Source organism: Trichogramma pretiosum, unplaced genomic scaffold (assembly GCF_000599845.2).
Source record: "Trichogramma pretiosum strain Unisexual culture from Peru unplaced genomic scaffold, Tpre_2.0 scaffold21, whole genome shotgun sequence".
Lineage (NCBI taxonomy): Eukaryota > Metazoa > Arthropoda > Insecta > Hymenoptera > Trichogrammatidae > Trichogramma > Trichogramma pretiosum.
Window position 1 is genome coordinate 992,093 of NW_019640940.1, and position 15,878 is coordinate 1,007,970.

At 36.2% G+C, this 15,878-nt stretch overlaps 5 protein-coding genes and 1 non-coding gene across 12 annotated transcripts; 5 read left to right on the forward strand and 1 right to left on the reverse strand.

The window, feature by feature from the left end:
- The first annotated feature begins 156 nt into the window (after positions 1 to 156).
- LOC111693379 (zinc finger SWIM domain-containing protein 7-like) lies at positions 157 to 980 on the forward strand. Its single transcript, XM_023457912.1, has 3 exons — positions 157 to 424; positions 494 to 722; positions 809 to 980. Exons 1-3 carry the CDS (start codon positions 319 to 321, stop codon positions 957 to 959), a joined length of 486 nt encoding a protein of 161 aa, XP_023313680.1. The 5' UTR covers positions 157 to 318; the 3' UTR covers positions 960 to 980.
- LOC106659951 (cell cycle checkpoint protein RAD1) lies at positions 939 to 2,041 on the forward strand. The gene is made up of 5 exons (XM_023457911.1): positions 939 to 1,045; positions 1,108 to 1,332; positions 1,396 to 1,590; positions 1,659 to 1,934; positions 2,002 to 2,041. Exons 1-5 carry the CDS (start codon positions 962 to 964, stop codon positions 2,032 to 2,034), a joined length of 813 nt encoding a protein of 270 aa, XP_023313679.1. The 5' UTR covers positions 939 to 961; the 3' UTR covers positions 2,035 to 2,041.
- Positions 2,042 to 3,642: 1,601 nt separating this feature from the next.
- Positions 3,643 to 9,765, reverse strand: LOC106659950 (SH2B adapter protein 2). Of its 4 annotated transcripts, none has more exons than XM_014382734.2 (6): positions 9,355 to 9,765; positions 8,002 to 8,453; positions 6,139 to 6,929; positions 5,855 to 6,051; positions 5,353 to 5,718; positions 3,643 to 4,784 (listed from the first exon to the last, which is right to left on the reverse strand). In XM_014382734.2, exons 1-6 carry the CDS (start codon positions 9,367 to 9,369, stop codon positions 4,593 to 4,595), a joined length of 2,013 nt encoding a protein of 670 aa, XP_014238220.1. In that variant the 5' UTR covers positions 9,370 to 9,765; the 3' UTR covers positions 3,643 to 4,592. The 4 variants fall into 4 exon arrangements, with proteins under 4 accessions (XP_014238220.1, XP_014238221.1, XP_014238223.1 ...); XM_014382735.2 differs by having other exon boundaries at positions 8,002 to 8,825; XM_014382737.2 differs by having other exon boundaries at positions 4,695 to 4,784; positions 5,286 to 5,718.
- A 928-nt stretch (positions 9,766 to 10,693) lies between these two features.
- Positions 10,694 to 11,455, forward strand: LOC106659812 (anaphase-promoting complex subunit 13). Of its 4 annotated transcripts, none has more exons than XM_014382517.2 (2): positions 10,694 to 10,779; positions 11,159 to 11,455. In XM_014382517.2, the coding sequence occupies exon 2, from the start codon at positions 11,197 to 11,199 to the stop codon at positions 11,431 to 11,433; it is 237 nt and encodes a 78-aa protein (XP_014238003.1). In that variant the 5' UTR covers positions 10,694 to 10,779; positions 11,159 to 11,196; the 3' UTR covers positions 11,434 to 11,455. The 4 variants fall into 4 exon arrangements, with proteins under 4 accessions (XP_014238003.1, XP_014238005.1, XP_014238006.1 ...); XM_014382519.2 differs by lacking the exon at positions 10,694 to 10,779 and adding an exon at positions 10,827 to 10,928; XM_014382520.2 differs by lacking the exon at positions 10,694 to 10,779 and adding an exon at positions 10,827 to 10,920.
- A 46-nt stretch (positions 11,456 to 11,501) lies between these two features.
- On the forward strand, positions 11,502 to 12,696 carry LOC106659811 (eukaryotic translation initiation factor 6-like). Its single transcript, XM_014382516.2, has one exon. The coding sequence runs from the start codon at positions 11,803 to 11,805 to the stop codon at positions 12,535 to 12,537; it is 735 nt and encodes a 244-aa protein (XP_014238002.1). The 5' UTR covers positions 11,502 to 11,802; the 3' UTR covers positions 12,538 to 12,696.
- Positions 12,697 to 13,741: 1,045 nt separating this feature from the next.
- On the forward strand, positions 13,742 to 13,813 carry Trnad-guc. The gene has a single exon. It is a non-coding gene; the product is annotated as a tRNA-Asp (tRNA).
- The last annotated feature ends 2,065 nt before the right edge of the window (positions 13,814 to 15,878 follow it).

Genomic DNA, 15,878 nt, shown 5'->3' on the forward strand with positions numbered 1-15,878 from the left:
CAATTTTTTTCGTTATAAAAAGACTACCGAAACTCAGGAGTCAAGATTTGATTTTCGCAAAAAATTTTACATAGTTCATGGTTTCGGGGCATCGCGCGGTTTCCCGCCATCTTGCCAATTTTTTCAAGTTCACACTAAAGCGGTCTGCTATCGGCGACACGACCGCGTGTTTATTTTGCGCTCCGGCCTCCGTTGCTCGCTCGGTCGCAGTTTTATATATCCGCCAAAGCTTATCCCCAATTGCCAATTTGACAACTGCACTCGTATAACTGGAAAAAAAATCTCACGGAATCACGATCGAGCCGTCGTCATGATCGAATGGCAATGACAGACGGCGAAGCGGCGTCTTTCGATTTTTCTTTCAAAATTGCCGTACGTCGAGTACTCAAAGAAGCTACCGAAGAATATAACAAATCGAAGGAGTGTAAGCGTATGACAATAATAGTTGACAACAACTTCATCGAGCTTTCATTTATTTTTTTATTACTTCCAGTTACCGAAGCGATTTTACTGAAGCTACGTTACATTTTTGGACCAACTTTCGAGAGAGCATTGGAATTGTTCGAGGCGAACAAGGTGACGGCTTACAAGTTCGAATCGACGCGTCATACGGATAATAATACAGAAAAAGTCGAGTGCTGCTTTTACGAGGTGCAGGGACACAGTACTGAAGTTTATACGATATTTTCCAGTGTCAATTACTGTCCGTGTCTAGCATTCGAGTAAGTACTTCAGGCCAAGTATACGAATACAGATGAAGTGATGGAACTTTAAATATACTAATGTTGGTTATTTGTTTGTCCTTTAGAATAAATGTATTGAAAAATCAAGAATCGTTTACTTGCAAGCATGTTCTAGCGGTTTGGCTAGCTTCTGTCAGTAATAGCCACTTGAATGTTCAAATATTGCCAGAATCAAAGTACTGCGAAATACTGCTAGGAAGGGTTACAGATAATTAATCATGACGACTGATTACAAGTTGATCGCCAAATTAGGCAATCTAAAAACAGTTATACAGTTATTGAGAGCTGTTAATTTCAAAGAAGTATGTACCAAATTAAAAGAATTTTCTTTGATGTAAATGTATAATAAATGAAAAATTTCTAGAGTGCAACTTGCTACGGTTCTAAAAATGGCTTGAAATTAACGGTTGAAGAAGCAAAATGTATGCAAGCTAGTGCCTACATTCCAATTCAACTTTTTGAAGAATACACTTTGACAGAGGATATCATTTTTAGAATTAATTTAAATGTATTTGTTGAATGTTTGTCTATGTTTTGGTCTAATATAAATACAACAGGAAGCACTACATCCTTAGAAATGCATTACAAGGTAAATACTCAAATTATAGAAGTAGAAATTTTGAATATTTTTATTGATAGAATTTTTTATTAGGGGGTAGGTCATCCTGTAACTATACTTATTGAAGAGGATGGTGTGGTAGTCGATTGTTCATTAAAAACTCAAGAACCAGATGAAATTTTAGATTTTGATTTAGATCCAGAAACTGTCATTAATAAAGTACTTCTCCACAGTGAATTGTTAAAAGATGTTTTAGCAGAACTTGATCCCACAAGTAATCATTTAGAGGTATGAATGACACATTAGCATTTTTATTTATAAATATTTGAAAAGTTTAAAAAAATTTCAATATTCAGCTATTGTTGTCACCAAAGTCACCCTATTTTATGATAAGTACAAAGGGGCTCGCTGGTGAATGTCATGTACAAATGCCTCATAATACAGAAATGATTGAAACTTTTCAATGTAAAAAAGAAGCCAAATCAAAGTACCTGTTACCTCACATTAAACCTGCCATGAAAGCCATGCTTTGTTCTAACAAAGTTTCTTTGAGGACAAATGAGTCGGGCCTTCTATGTTTTCAGTATATGATAAAAACAGATGATGGAGTAAATTGTTTTATTGAATATTATGTAAGTACTGCCAATTAATTTACTTGTTTAGTTGGAAAATTATTGAAAAAACTAATATTTATTTCAGATTTCGCCTTTAATCAATGATGATGATGACTAATAATGTACTTTTTAAGTTTTATAAATATTTTAAAATATTTGGGTGATTTTTATTTAGCAGGTAAAAAAAATGAACCCAATATTATAAAGGCTGCATTTATTCAGACTAGATGACGCTGTACACGAAGTTTAAACAGTTTTAATTTCTCAAATACATCACCACACTCTGTGACAACATTGTTAATGTATATTTTAAAAAAACAAAATAAATTTTTTAATTTTATAGTAAAAGTTGATGCAGAGTTTCTTTTTTCAAGTAAAATTAAAGTTTCACTGTATTGCTAGGACACAACATCGCTATTGATATATTCAAAAATTATAATATTAACAAAAGAGTAGAGATTTTCATACTATAAAAATTTTCTCATTCATAATTTCGATAGCGCATTTTGTCATTTATACACATTTCAGAGTATAATCAAATAAAATTAGCTTAAATTCCCTTAAAGTAAATAGTTATTTTGTAAGGGATAGTCAAAAATTATTTACTTAATATTTAATAACACATTGAAGAAGTTGACCTAAACAAAGTTAAAATTATTTTAGGCCTTAAAAATAATAAGATATTTAATGTTGTCACAGCATGTCATAAATTACTTTCAAGTAATTTGTAAAAAAAAACTAAAGAATAAGAATAACATTATTATTGCATTCAATTAAATTTTCTTTGATTTTACAATAGTACCGAAACGTAAATTGAATCACTGTACAATAATTACAATTCATCAATAAATTTTCCATCAAGGCACCAATGCCCTTAATCTCATATAATTTATATAGATTTATTCGTTATTAATTCGAATAATTACTATGTCAACAATAGAAAGATTCATTTAAAAACCCGGAATGCAAATAACACAATTTTTATTTATAATTATTATTCTGAAAATATGACTTGTAGATGATGTAAAAAAACATATCAATGTTAAAGATTGATAAGATCAAAATGCAAAATGAGTAAAAAAAGTCATGGCTTTTAAGTAACAATGATTAGGGAATTTCATAACTGCAGTTACATTTTATGGCATTTTTTCGTTTTCGTTCTCTCTTTCTTATCATACACATTATAAATACACATTGTTTTCTACACTCATACTGCTCTAATTCTAAAATACATTCTAAAGTTACGTATTATTTTACAGTAAAATAGTTATTTTTAAAAAATATACACTTCTTCTTATATCGACAATGCGACACCAAAATTCAATTGTATTTCATTTATCTATTCGTCGTTCATTTCTATATTATTTTTTTTAATAGGTAAAATATCGAAAGTTTAAAGCACTTGAATAAAAAAAGCAAAAAGTATATTACGTATCTGAGGCGGTAAAGAACAAAATATATCAGATCACATGTGAACGGTGAAATATGTTGAGAAGCATGTGATCCAAAGCATAGTTATTTACTTTCTCAGATATGTACAATATTTTTCGTTAAACCTTTAGCAAAAAGTCACGATTTCGTTATGCCCGCAGGCTGGGGAACTTTACTTTCAGCTGAAGTAAGCACGAAAAATTACATTATCACGAAGTTGTAAATCTTCAAAATATTTTTCAAGCTTTGCATTCATTTAATATTCATTATGGCCTTATTTATCTTGATCAAATTTTAATTATTTGTTAACTATTAAGGAATAAACATTTATTGTTTGGTACATAAACTGAATATTGATAATTATAATAAAGTAACACAGATAGATTCACGATTATGTATATCGAACATGTCAATTATTACAAGTCTACTAAACTGTCTTTGAATAAGCGCACACAATGCACAAGAGCGTAACACAGACACGTACGTGTAAATCTTAACGTACATTGTCGATAAAATTGATTAAAAGTTTCTTATGCCAATAAGCAACATTCACGGTATGAAAAACTTCGAAAAATGATATTGTATCAAGTATCATGACTCATGAATACATAGATATACTCGTTGCACATGAATTTCGTTAATTAAATATCGCACAAAACTAATCTATTTAAAATAATTTATAATTTTGTAATTGTTACAAATTAATTAGTCAAGGCTATCGAAAAATGTTATACTGAAGTGTCTGATGATAAACAATTAATTTAAAATACACTTAAAATCTCTAAATTGCATGAAAAAGTATACCTAAACCCCCCAAGGTACACATACCGTACATTATGTATACACTCTACTGGACTATTTCTCGTGAAAATTCTTATATTTTAGAGTCTTAAATCACAGTCATTTGTATATGTGCTTTACTAGTCCATTGCATATATCCAGTATATATATTTATAAATATATATTAATAAAAACTCAATTTATTAATAACCGAAGACTGCTATTCTAAAATAGTCTTAATAAATATTAAAAAATCACAATATTAAAAGCGCAACATTAAAATAAAATTTCGTTCTCGCCAAATATGTTTTCGCAAAATCTCATGAATCAGTTTTTCTAGTTTTTTCATAAAAATTAAAAGAACAAACTAACACTTCAGTATCCCATTTCCAAATCTTTCGAACAAAAGTTACGAGCCTGTTAGTCAGACGTAACAGGGCGATACCCAGCTTTTCGCATCCAGCGTCAGAGGAAGCAGTAAGCATTTTGAACTGCTCTACTCGTTGAAACATCAGCTTCTTGAGCCAGCTGCTGTTGTTGTGGTATTTGTTGTTGCTGTTGTTGAAGTTGTTGTTGTTGTTGTTGCTGCTGAAATTGATTTTCCAGTCGTTCCAGTGACTCAGCCCGCATCCTTATTGAACCACCATACGTTTGTACCTTCATTTAGAAAATAAAATCCTTTTAATTGTAAAGTAGAGCCAATCTAGATAGTGTTTGTGTTTCACGAAATAAAATTTACTATTAAATACATGTTAATTTAATAAAGTTGAAACGTAATCAATGCTTTTTATTGAATACGCTATTAGGGCGTTTAAAAGTGAAATTTCAATACTTAGATTTATTGACGATCACACACTTTGTAGAAAAAGCTTGATTCAAGTCATCGAGATGGTTTTTGATCTTTGACTCATTATTTTTTTATCAATAAATATTAGTTTTTGATTCAATTAATTGTTTAGTCACAATATTCTTTAATTTTTCAAGTTAAGATGCCAAGAATTTTTATGCAACAAGAGCAAGCAACAGCCAAATCCACATTTTCATCTTTTACCATCCCCTGCAACTGAACGCGGTAAATAATGAACGAGACTTATTAAAAATTTACTTCACTCATCTGATTTGAAAACCATCACCATTGTTTTGTCTGTGCTTACTCACGGTCCGTTAATAAGTGTGCGTGCTCTCATCACTCTTGCGGCTTTTGAATGCCGCTGCTCACTCTTACTTCTCTTAGCTCTATAGCCGCAGCGGGTCGCCTTTCCTGTTGTTGCTGTTGTTGGCGATTTTGCTCCTGCTGCTGGAGTAACGTCGACGTTGCATTCGCTAATAATACGAACGCGCCCGAGGTGGTGGCCGATGATGCTGCAGCGGCAGAGGCAATAGCCGGCATGGAGGACGAAGGCGTAACAGGAGGGGCATGTGGCAAGTGCCGAGGGGCCACGACGTACTCCGTTAATTTAACATCAGCAGTACCCCCGGACTCTAAAGGGATCGGGTGTTGGCGGAAATGCTCTAACAAATCACACATTGTCGGGAAACAAAGATGTTGCACACGACACTGTCCCATCTCATTCAAGTGTATCCGCAAGTGCTGCAATCGTTTCATCGATTATTAATTTTGTAATGAAATAATGTTTTGAATTTAGTATAGATGCATTGTATTAGGAATCGTAATTTTGACATATAAGTATAAAAAAATTAAAATACATTTGAAATTATCTATTTACCTTTGCCTTTCCTTGGAAATTGAATGTCAGAACATATTCGCCTTTACGCGTTTCGCTCTGTCGGATTAAGAATGTACCATGTCCATCTTCTGCCTTGTGTAAAACCAAGTTTGCAGCTTCAGCTCTTGGTATACAACCGTGGAACCAAGGGAATTCTCGTAAGGTGGTGGTTAAATCCATTTCAGTGTCATAATTCACTGAAATTTGAAAAAGTTTCAGATCAAAGATTAATATTTCATATATAACATCCGAAAAGTCATTTAAAAGTTTCAAAAAATTCTTACTTCGATCTATTTCTTGTTGCGAGGTACACAGTTCAAGATTACTATTGCTTCTAGCTCTTCGGGGGGGCAATTCTGGGGGGTTACCATGTTCATCTAACTGATCAGCGGCAGATCTAGTACTTTTGCTGGCTGAATTTGCTCTTGCCCTTTCATTTTCTAAATTCATACTTGTACCATGTGAAAAAGAGTCACTATAATACCCATAAGTTTCTCTTATACAATACTTAATCGTAGCTATCCAATGCCTGATTTCTGGATTGTCTTTTGCTTCAATAATTATTTCTTTATCAGCAGTTTTTAACACTGCAGTGTTCTCGTTGTCAGGCATTTCTAGTGGAGTGGTTTCTCTAACTTCAAGAATACTTGAAATAAGAATACCATAGACTGGTTTAGTTTTCGATGTTGTGAAAAATTCCATAAAGTAGCCGGCATCAGCCTTAGCTAATATAAGTTTACATTTTTCTAATTTTTGAGGTTCTGAATGATTTTCAATAATTATGGCACTGACAACTCCTTCTTTTCGACACTCCACTTGTATTTTGGCTAACTTTTTAGCCATTTTTTCCATGTGACGTTCTAGAGCCAATTTTTCTTGACTGGGTGATTTTTGAAATAGACCTCTACCCTTTCTAAGACCTTTGAATGAAAGTCTACGGAAGAATGCTCTAGATTTAGGCGAAGTGACATGGTTATCATCACTTCCAGACTGAGTGGTATTCTCATCTTGTGTCAAGGGACTCACTGGAGTCAGTGGTAAGGGAGACATTGGAAAATTACTAGTAGTTGGCATACTGAAAATTAAAATAAAATATTTTATTTAAAAAATTGTCTGTTCCAAAGAAATAAAATAACTATATACAGAGAGTTTTAAAATTGTTAATATTTTTAATGTTTTCAGCAATAAAAGCAACAACAAAAACAAACAAGAATGTCAGATGAAGTGAAATTCTTATCTAAAAAAATTAGCTCAAGATTTATGCATATTTTTGCAACTCAAATGAGGTGACAAAGCAAAGATTTCATTGCTTAGTGGATTATGCAGATAAGAATATTTTAGTATACTGATAAGTTATCAAAAGATTTCATACTCAAGTGAATATATTTTATCAAAAATCAACAACCGATATTACTTACAATTGAGATTCAAATGTAAGTAGTAAAATCTCAAAAATACAATTCTAACAACAAAACAGTTAATTATCAATTATCACTTGAGAAAGTATCAGCGAGTATTGACTGACTTATTGACCTAACAGTTTTAGCTAGTAATTGTATCAAACTTATCCACTTATATTTTATTGCGTCTGAAACTGGTATAATTGGTAAGTGAGCCCCACAAGTGAATGTAATGACAGCTAATGCACAGAAGAAGTACATTCGAGTGAGTCAATTACAAATTAATGATTTATTCAGGGACAAATGATTTGAACAAATCTATAATTCAGCCCAATGGCATTAAAATGTTTGAGCTTTGAGTACTAATGGATACAAATTTTTGATCTTCTTTCATCATTGATTGAAGCTATGCTTCAGGAGTTTTAGTTTATAAAATTATACTCCAATGAATCTCAATTCCAAGAAAAAAAAAATGTATTAAATTTCTCGTTGAACATATTTTCTCTTTAAATCATCAACTATCTATAGAATGTATACTCCTGCTGTGAAACCAATTCACCTTCAATGAGAGCTACAAACACATACACACACACAGACACTCACACACAATCATCGCGAGCCAGTTATAAAAATTCCAAAGCTACGCAACTCCAGTTACAATAAATCTCGAACGGGAGGCGATTTTATTCATTTTCATCATACGCATCTAGCAAATGAACTATCATTGGGTAATGCGGGGGGACTCACTTGACTAAGAGCTGAGCGTACTCGCACTCGAAGTGCTCGCAGAACGTGTCGACGAATCTGCGCAGGAAGTCCTTGTAGGACAGGTTGGCCCTGTCCTGCTCCGACAGGTGGCTATTGACGTAGGTGCAGAAGCCGTGGGCGAAGTCGATCGCCGCTGTCTTGGCGCAGCGATCGCAAAATTCGGCCGAGTCCGCGGGCAGGTGCACGCCGTTGGTGGTGGCGGTGCCGGTAGCGTTGGTGGTCTGCTGCTGCTGTCCGGACGTCGTCGCGGCGACAGCCACGGAGGCGGCGGCGGCGGCGGTGGCAGCGGTGGTCGTCGTCATCGCCGACGGCTGACTATTGGTCGATATCGGCGAGGTCGGCGTGGACGACCGCTGCTGCTGCTGTTGCTGCTGCTGCTGCTGCGCTTGCAACGACGTCGACACCAGGTCCATCCCCGGCGGCGACAAGCTCTGCATAAGATGACGGGCCACCAAAAACGTATACAATAATACAGTATAAAGGATTCAATCACTGTCGGCTCTCTCGAGACGAGTGCCGTGTCGCACGCGCGTGTTATAATATAAATATAGTCGTCCCGGCAGTCGTCACAGTCGTGTGTCTACTGTCTACGCGTGTCGTATTCTATCTCTCTCTCTCATCGAGGTCGTGGAGCTCTCTGGTCTTTTGGTAGGGTCGAGAGTGTCGATCGCGTTGTGTCACATATATACACGGCATACGTAAGCCAACTCAGACACGTATGAATAAAAATATATACGATATCTCTGGCACTCCGACTCTCTGTGCCGCCTGTCTCTCGTCGTCGTCGTCGTCGTCGTCGTCGTCTGTGAACACAAAAGTCGTCGTTTGTGTTTACACCGCGAAATCGTGCGTTTTATGTATCATAATGGCATGGCAGGCGCGAAGGCACTAAAGCTGCAGCAGCAACGCGAGGTATCTGTCTGTCTGTCCATGCATACATTGTTATAATACCGCTTCGCGCGCGTGAAGCTCCGGCTTATCGTCGCGCGGCACACTGTGTGTCTGTGTGCAAGGCATTATTATAATAACAATACACTGCACACGATTACGATGCACGCAGCAGGGCGACATGTGCCGCTCTTTCAAAATCAGCGACGACGACGACGCGTTTTTTTCCTCTTCTCATCGTCGTCGGCACTCGGCTCACTGTCGCCGCCGCCAAGCGCACGGTGCATCGTAAATGCTACTATGTATAACATTATGCGGGCCCAGCGACATATGCACCGAATCTTTATTGCGCCACTACGCTATCTCGCGGTACTATACGTTTTATATCGTTAACTATTTACTACTTACTACAAATCTTTACTATTGCGACTCGTATATACTTACGGTTTGCAAAACCATATATGAGAAGGTGCACTATCGATAAGTATTTTAATCACACACGAGCACACGCACGACTCCGCGCAGAAAGATTCAGCTCGCGTGCACGGCACAGCACAGTGCAGTGCAGCACACCACCGAGCGCAGTATACGACGCACAACCCGTTTCGAGGATGCGATATATGATGCAGTATAATATAGAATGATTTTATTACGCGCGACTCCTCTTCGTGCGCCTGTGTATGTGTGCGTGTATGTGTGTGTGATAGTTTGTCTGTATGTGTGCGTGCGGCCACGAAATCGAAGGTGGATCAGAGAACGCGAGCTAAAGGTTTGTCGCGCGCGTTCTTATATATTGCAGAGAGGATCACTGCGAAATTCGCTGCGGCCGGGGCGCGGGTTGCTGCTGGCCGCGGCATCGCCAGCGACTGATGCGAAACCGAAGCTGCTGCTGCTGCTGCTGCATGCATGCACGCATGCCAGTAGGTACATAGGAGCGTAGGCAGTCCAATGCAGACAGAAATGCATATATGTATAGCGCGCGACAGAGAGACGGAAGACGGAAGAAAGAGAGAGAGAGAGAGAGAACTTGTGCAGTTCGAGCGAGCGAAAATATATGCAGTATGCAGTGCGTACGTCGTTCTTACGGCGCTTGCGTGCGGCAAGCTGCAGCGGCGCGCGATTTTTCGTTTTCGCTCGTTAATAACGTATATTATTATCGATAAGATACTCGCATATATTATGTACACCGAGTGTAAAACGATTCGAAAACGTAAACGGAGCAAATTACGGGCTCTGATTACGCTATAATACAGTAGCCTAGGCTAATACTATTATTATTAAGGACGCGTATGTCATACACGCAGGCGGCCCTCGTTAGGCTTTATTTAACTATTTAACTATTTTACTGTATTTGTTCAAATACAATTGTGTAAATTGCAATTTTCTATAAAACATTATTGTCATCCCTAATATTACTGTGATAACTAGAATAAAAAAAAAACAAATTCAATAGAAAATATCCACTTACTATAGAAACACTCGAAGATAAATCTAAACGTTTTTAAGTGTTATTTCGCTCAATACTGGGAACGATTGAGTACAATTTTTTTAATATGTATAAAAATTTGATTGCAGAGGAATCTTTGGTAAATGAAAAATTAGTCCGAGTTTGACTATATAATTTCTGCATTTCAATCATGAGATCACGTTCTCGAACAGGCACGCGCTTTATTCGACGATTTTTACAACGAACAAGACCAACTATACCTAGTTATGGAGAGGGGCAGCTGTCGCCTGTCGGCGAATCGTTTTTATTCATTTTTTTTCCCCGTGTTCGCTCAGCGCCGCAACAACCGTTTAGCAGACGAATAATTCGGTCGCACAGTATATCTCATACAAGGAGGACTGCAGTTTGTGTAATACAAGAGGGTGAGCGAAACATTATTCCACTAGCCGGCGAATTTTTGTCGCTTCGAGTGACATAAAGTATTGCGTGTTACTGTGTTTCAAACCTTTTTACGTAATCGATTGGCTTTCGTTGACTTTTCGTCTCGCGGCGCTAACGAATAGGTTAGGAGGTGAAGTATAAACACAACACGGTGCGCTGATTTTTTTAAATACCTTATACAATACCTTCGACTGCATCGATGTTGTTGTGTCTTGGGATAAATTAAGTTTATGTTCATTTTTCGCTCTGCATCCCCTACTACTTCGTATCGATCGTTCGACAAAAAAAAATTAAAATCGAACTCAGTTAGTTTTTAAAGTATAGCGATTTTAACATTGTTGATTGACGTTTTGCTTGCAGGACCGCCGTTTCTCGCGTTTACAGTCGAGCGATATATTATGGACAGTCAAGTGACCGGCGACGGCAGATTGCTCGACTTGATCGACAAGGAGTGGCGCAAGGACAAGCTGCCCATCGACGACATCCTCGTGCCGGTGAACGAGCTGCCCGATCCCGAGAGCGACAACGGCGACTGCTACATGACCCTGAAAGAGATCGAGCAGAAGTGGAACAATCTCGCGCTCGGCACCCTCAGCGAAACGCATCTGAGCTCGCCGACCCCGTCGCACAGTTAATTGCAATTCGCCTCACAAAAGCCTCGAGACGGAGAGAGAGAGAGAGACCACGGCATGCACTTTCTTTAAAATAGCTTCAAGAGATTTTCCTTTTAAATTACAGTGGAAGAGAAGCAACGCATTTTTGAACTTCGGTAAATTGCCTCCTCTATCGTTGTGGCGCTGTCTTACGAAGTTGCGTCGTGCGTGCGCGCGCTCAGTCCACACACTCCACGCACGCGATATATAGAACTAGCCTTCTTGCACCATACACAAGGCAATAAGCTAGTACTGGTCGCCACACGTGCTTTTTTGGTTAAGAGTTGTACCGTGTGATAATTAAAATATATTACATTTCTGCTTCTGTATAAACATTGTGAATTTTACAACATGGCCGTACGCGTGCAATTCGAAAATAACAACGAGGTCGGTGTGTTCGCCAAATTAACCAACGCCTATTGCTTGGTTGCGATCGGCGGCAGTGAGAATTTTTACAGTGCATTCGAGGCCGAGCTGGACGAGGCCATTCCCGTCATTCACACCTCCTTGGCCGGTTGCAGGATAATCGGACGCATGTGCGTGGCTAACAAAAATGGATTGCTCGTGCCGGACACCACCACAGATTCAGAGCTGCAGCACATAAGAAACAGCCTGCCAGATTCAGTTAAAGTCCGGCGAGTGGAAGAAAGGTTATCTGCCCTGGGCAATGTAATATCATGCAATGACTACGTAGCCTTGGTACATCCTGATCTGGATCCCCAGACAGAAGAAATCATCGCTGACACCCTTCAGGTTGAGGTTTTCAAACAGACGATAGCCAGTAATGTTCTCGTTGGCTCGTATTCAGTACTTTCGAATCAAGGTGGTTTGGTTCACCCTAAAACATCCATACAGGATCAAGATGAACTCTCGTCGTTGCTTCAAATTCCATTGGTTGCTGGCACAGTTAACAGAGGTAGCGAAGTCATTGGAGGTGGCATGGTTGTTAACGATTGGATTTCTTTCTGTGGTATGGACACTACATCAACAGAAATCTCAGTGATTGAAAACATTTTCAAGCTGCAAGACCAAGCCAGTGGACAAGTTACTAGTATGCGTGCTTCACTCATTGAAAGCATGTCGTAATTGACATTATTATTGAAAACATAATCTAATTTTTGAGAATGTATTTTTATTGAAAAATAATTTTTAAATTTGTATAATAAGTTGTACAGTTTTGATTATCATACTTAATGTTAATTAAGTAAATTGATATTTGATAAATAAAACAAATTAGACAAGTAATTCTTTATTGTATTTCTAGCATTCATTATTAACATTTACATTCCACTATGCTATTAACATAATGTGCATGACAACAACAGTAAATATTTACCATACCCTTACAAAGTAATCATCCTCAAAAGTTGATACAAATTAATTGTATGGTCTGCTCCAAATATTTAAAATAACATTCATTATTATGAAAACTTTGCTGTTTTAATTAATGTAATCGATTGGATGATTGGTAAGACCATCAGTAATTTTACTTGAAGACATTAAAAGAATGCTAAACGCAAGAGAAATGAAAATTATTATTTTAAAATTTTACATATTGATAGTTGTAATCTAATTTAAGTAATTTACTTTTCTAAAAATAATAATTAATCAACTATTTAAACTCCCTCTTGATTACTATCAATATTTTTGAAAAAATAGTGAAATTATGAAAAGAAATAACATATTTGAAATGAACAAGTGAGCAGCAAACATAAGTAATTTTTAAAATTCTATTTCCAACTGCCTATTTGTATATCGCAGTCAAACAAATATTGAGCGTCGAACTTCAGCAGTTTGTTCAGACACGTCGACCTCAAAGATTCATTTGAATTTCGTCGAGGTCGTCTACTACCCTTGAAAAAATTTTCTGGAGTCCTGATATATCTTAATTCTTCCAAGCCGTGATTGTACGTAATTTGTCGTAGTCGCATTGACTAGTAATTTTTCACAGCCGTAAATCTCAGATAATTATTATTGAAGTATATTTTTCGGAGTCATGATTGCTCCAAATTGGCCATGGTCGTATACTTATTGGCTCCTTGTTTTTGTAGTTATAATTGCTATAAATTTGGTCATGGCCCCATTATTTACTCTTTTTTTAAAGTTTTTTATTTCGGAGTCGGAATTGCTCCGAATTGGTCATGGTTGTATAACTTATTGGCTCCTTGTTTTTGGAGTTATAATTGCTCCAAATTTGTTCATGGCCCCATTATTTACTCTTTTTTTAAAGTTTTTTATTTTGGAGTCGGAATTGCTCCGAATTACTCACCTGCACGCTCCGATTTTCAAATCCTCGGTAGTATAGTGGTAAGTATCCCCGCCTGTCACGCGGGAGACCGGGGTTCGATTCCCCGCCGGGGAGGATTTTTTTTTGTCAAGTCTATAATTTGAACATTATTAGCGATAACTTCAATTCCTTGTCAATTTTTAACAATTTTGTAAACTTTTGACAATTTTCTGTCGTCAGCAATGATTTCAAGTTCAAATGCTTATAATGGATGTAATACTAGGGACAACTCCAGTTGCAGAATGCTAATCCAAAATACAACCCTATTTTAACAACCCAGTTACCGACACGACTGTCTATTTGATTTAGATGCATACAGATCGTTCACAATATGATTAGAACTATATGTTTAACGCACGAGTAAAGGCATTTTGAGTATTTTTAAAAGCTTTAAGTTTTGCGATAAGAACTTAAAAATAATATATCAATTACTTCACAAGCATACGGAATGAGAAATAATTATTATTATTGGTGCACCAGGTCGACGAATTGTGGTTTAACGTCTTTTACCCAGTCGGTAAAACCCAAAAATAATGAAAATTCTCGAAGAAGTTTTTATAGGGGGTCAGATCGACGACCTGGTGCAACTGCAAGAGTATTGTTTTATTTAAACTCTCAAGGTAGCTTAAAAGTAAAAGACTTTCCATTTACAGTAAAATTATTGGGATTGTACAAGGTGTCGACAATTGCGGGAATAACTTGTTTAAATTCCTATTGAGGAATGATACCGGAGACATAATACAAGTCTTTGCATAGGGACGAGATGCTGATAGAGTAAGAGGATACGTCAAAGTTAATTTTGTAAGTTAATTTTGTTAGTTAATTATGTATAGTTGTAATTTTATAATAAGTATAGTAATAAATATATTGATTTAATGCCATTTAAAGTTTGAATGAATTTATGAAATATTTATAAATCAAAAACTAAAAATTTTATTCATCACTACAGGTAACTCACATCGATGGCGTTTATGCTAAATCGAAACATTCAACCTGGATTATAGCTAAAGGAAGACTGAAAATGGATGTAATGAAAATTTTTTTATCTTTTTTTTTCATCTTCGAGCGGCAATACGTTGCACAATTTTACAGCTACAGACGCACGAGTAACAGATTTTTTGTCTTTTCAAGACCTTTTCAACGATATAACTTTATATGAGGTTTTTTTTTGTTATTACTTTATGTAACTCATTGTGTCGCAGTCCAAAATGCATTTGTCTTTTTTTCAATTTGTTGCATTTTATACTCGCTGCACTACATTAGAATTCCTATTGTTAATTATAAAAACAAACACAAAAATAACTTTCATTTGGTAGTTTTAAAAACTCGCTAAGTCCTCTAGATCCGAAGATAAAGTTTAAAGTTTCACTGAAAATTTACATCTCATAATTGGTCTATCATAAAATCATGGATTTTATACTTGAATAAGTGGAGTCATGAATGATTAAAAACAAGTTTAATTCAAAAATCAAAATAGATTCGTGAATTAAAATCATTAAAATCAAAAATCAAAATTTATTCGTGAATTAAAACAGTTTTAATTCATAAATAAATTGTATTTGTGATTCAAAGTGTTTTTTAATTGATTTTTTTGCAACCCTGGTGAAAATGGGAAATCATCAAAAATATTTCACACAAAATACAATTTCAAAAAAAAACAAAGTTTTTATTCATGTAACAGTAGAAATTTACAAAATTTAACAATACTTAAGGTTCAAAAATGCTGCAAAAATGCCTAAAGCTCTCACGAGCTTTAAGAAGCAAATATTAAATAAATCTTCTTTCGTCAGCTGCTGGATGATCATGTGACAGCGCATCTAATGATAAGTTTGTTTTAAAGTTTTATCAATTTTTCAAGTAGATACACGTGTTTGAAAAAAAGTTGCCTCAAAACCGTTCCATAATTGGTGTTTTTACCTTACTCAAAGGGGCCAAGGGATTCATCTTTTGCGATATAAGTATAGGCGTTCGTGGTTCTCCACGCGCGAATCGCTTTTTTGTGTATTTATAAGAAACAAATGACGCTAGCGTCGAGGAAAAAGGCGATTTGCGCTATACACCCCTATTTTCGGTCAACTTTGAATTAATTTTTTATATAGGATTGAAACTTGATATCTGAATTTGAATAATATATCATTTC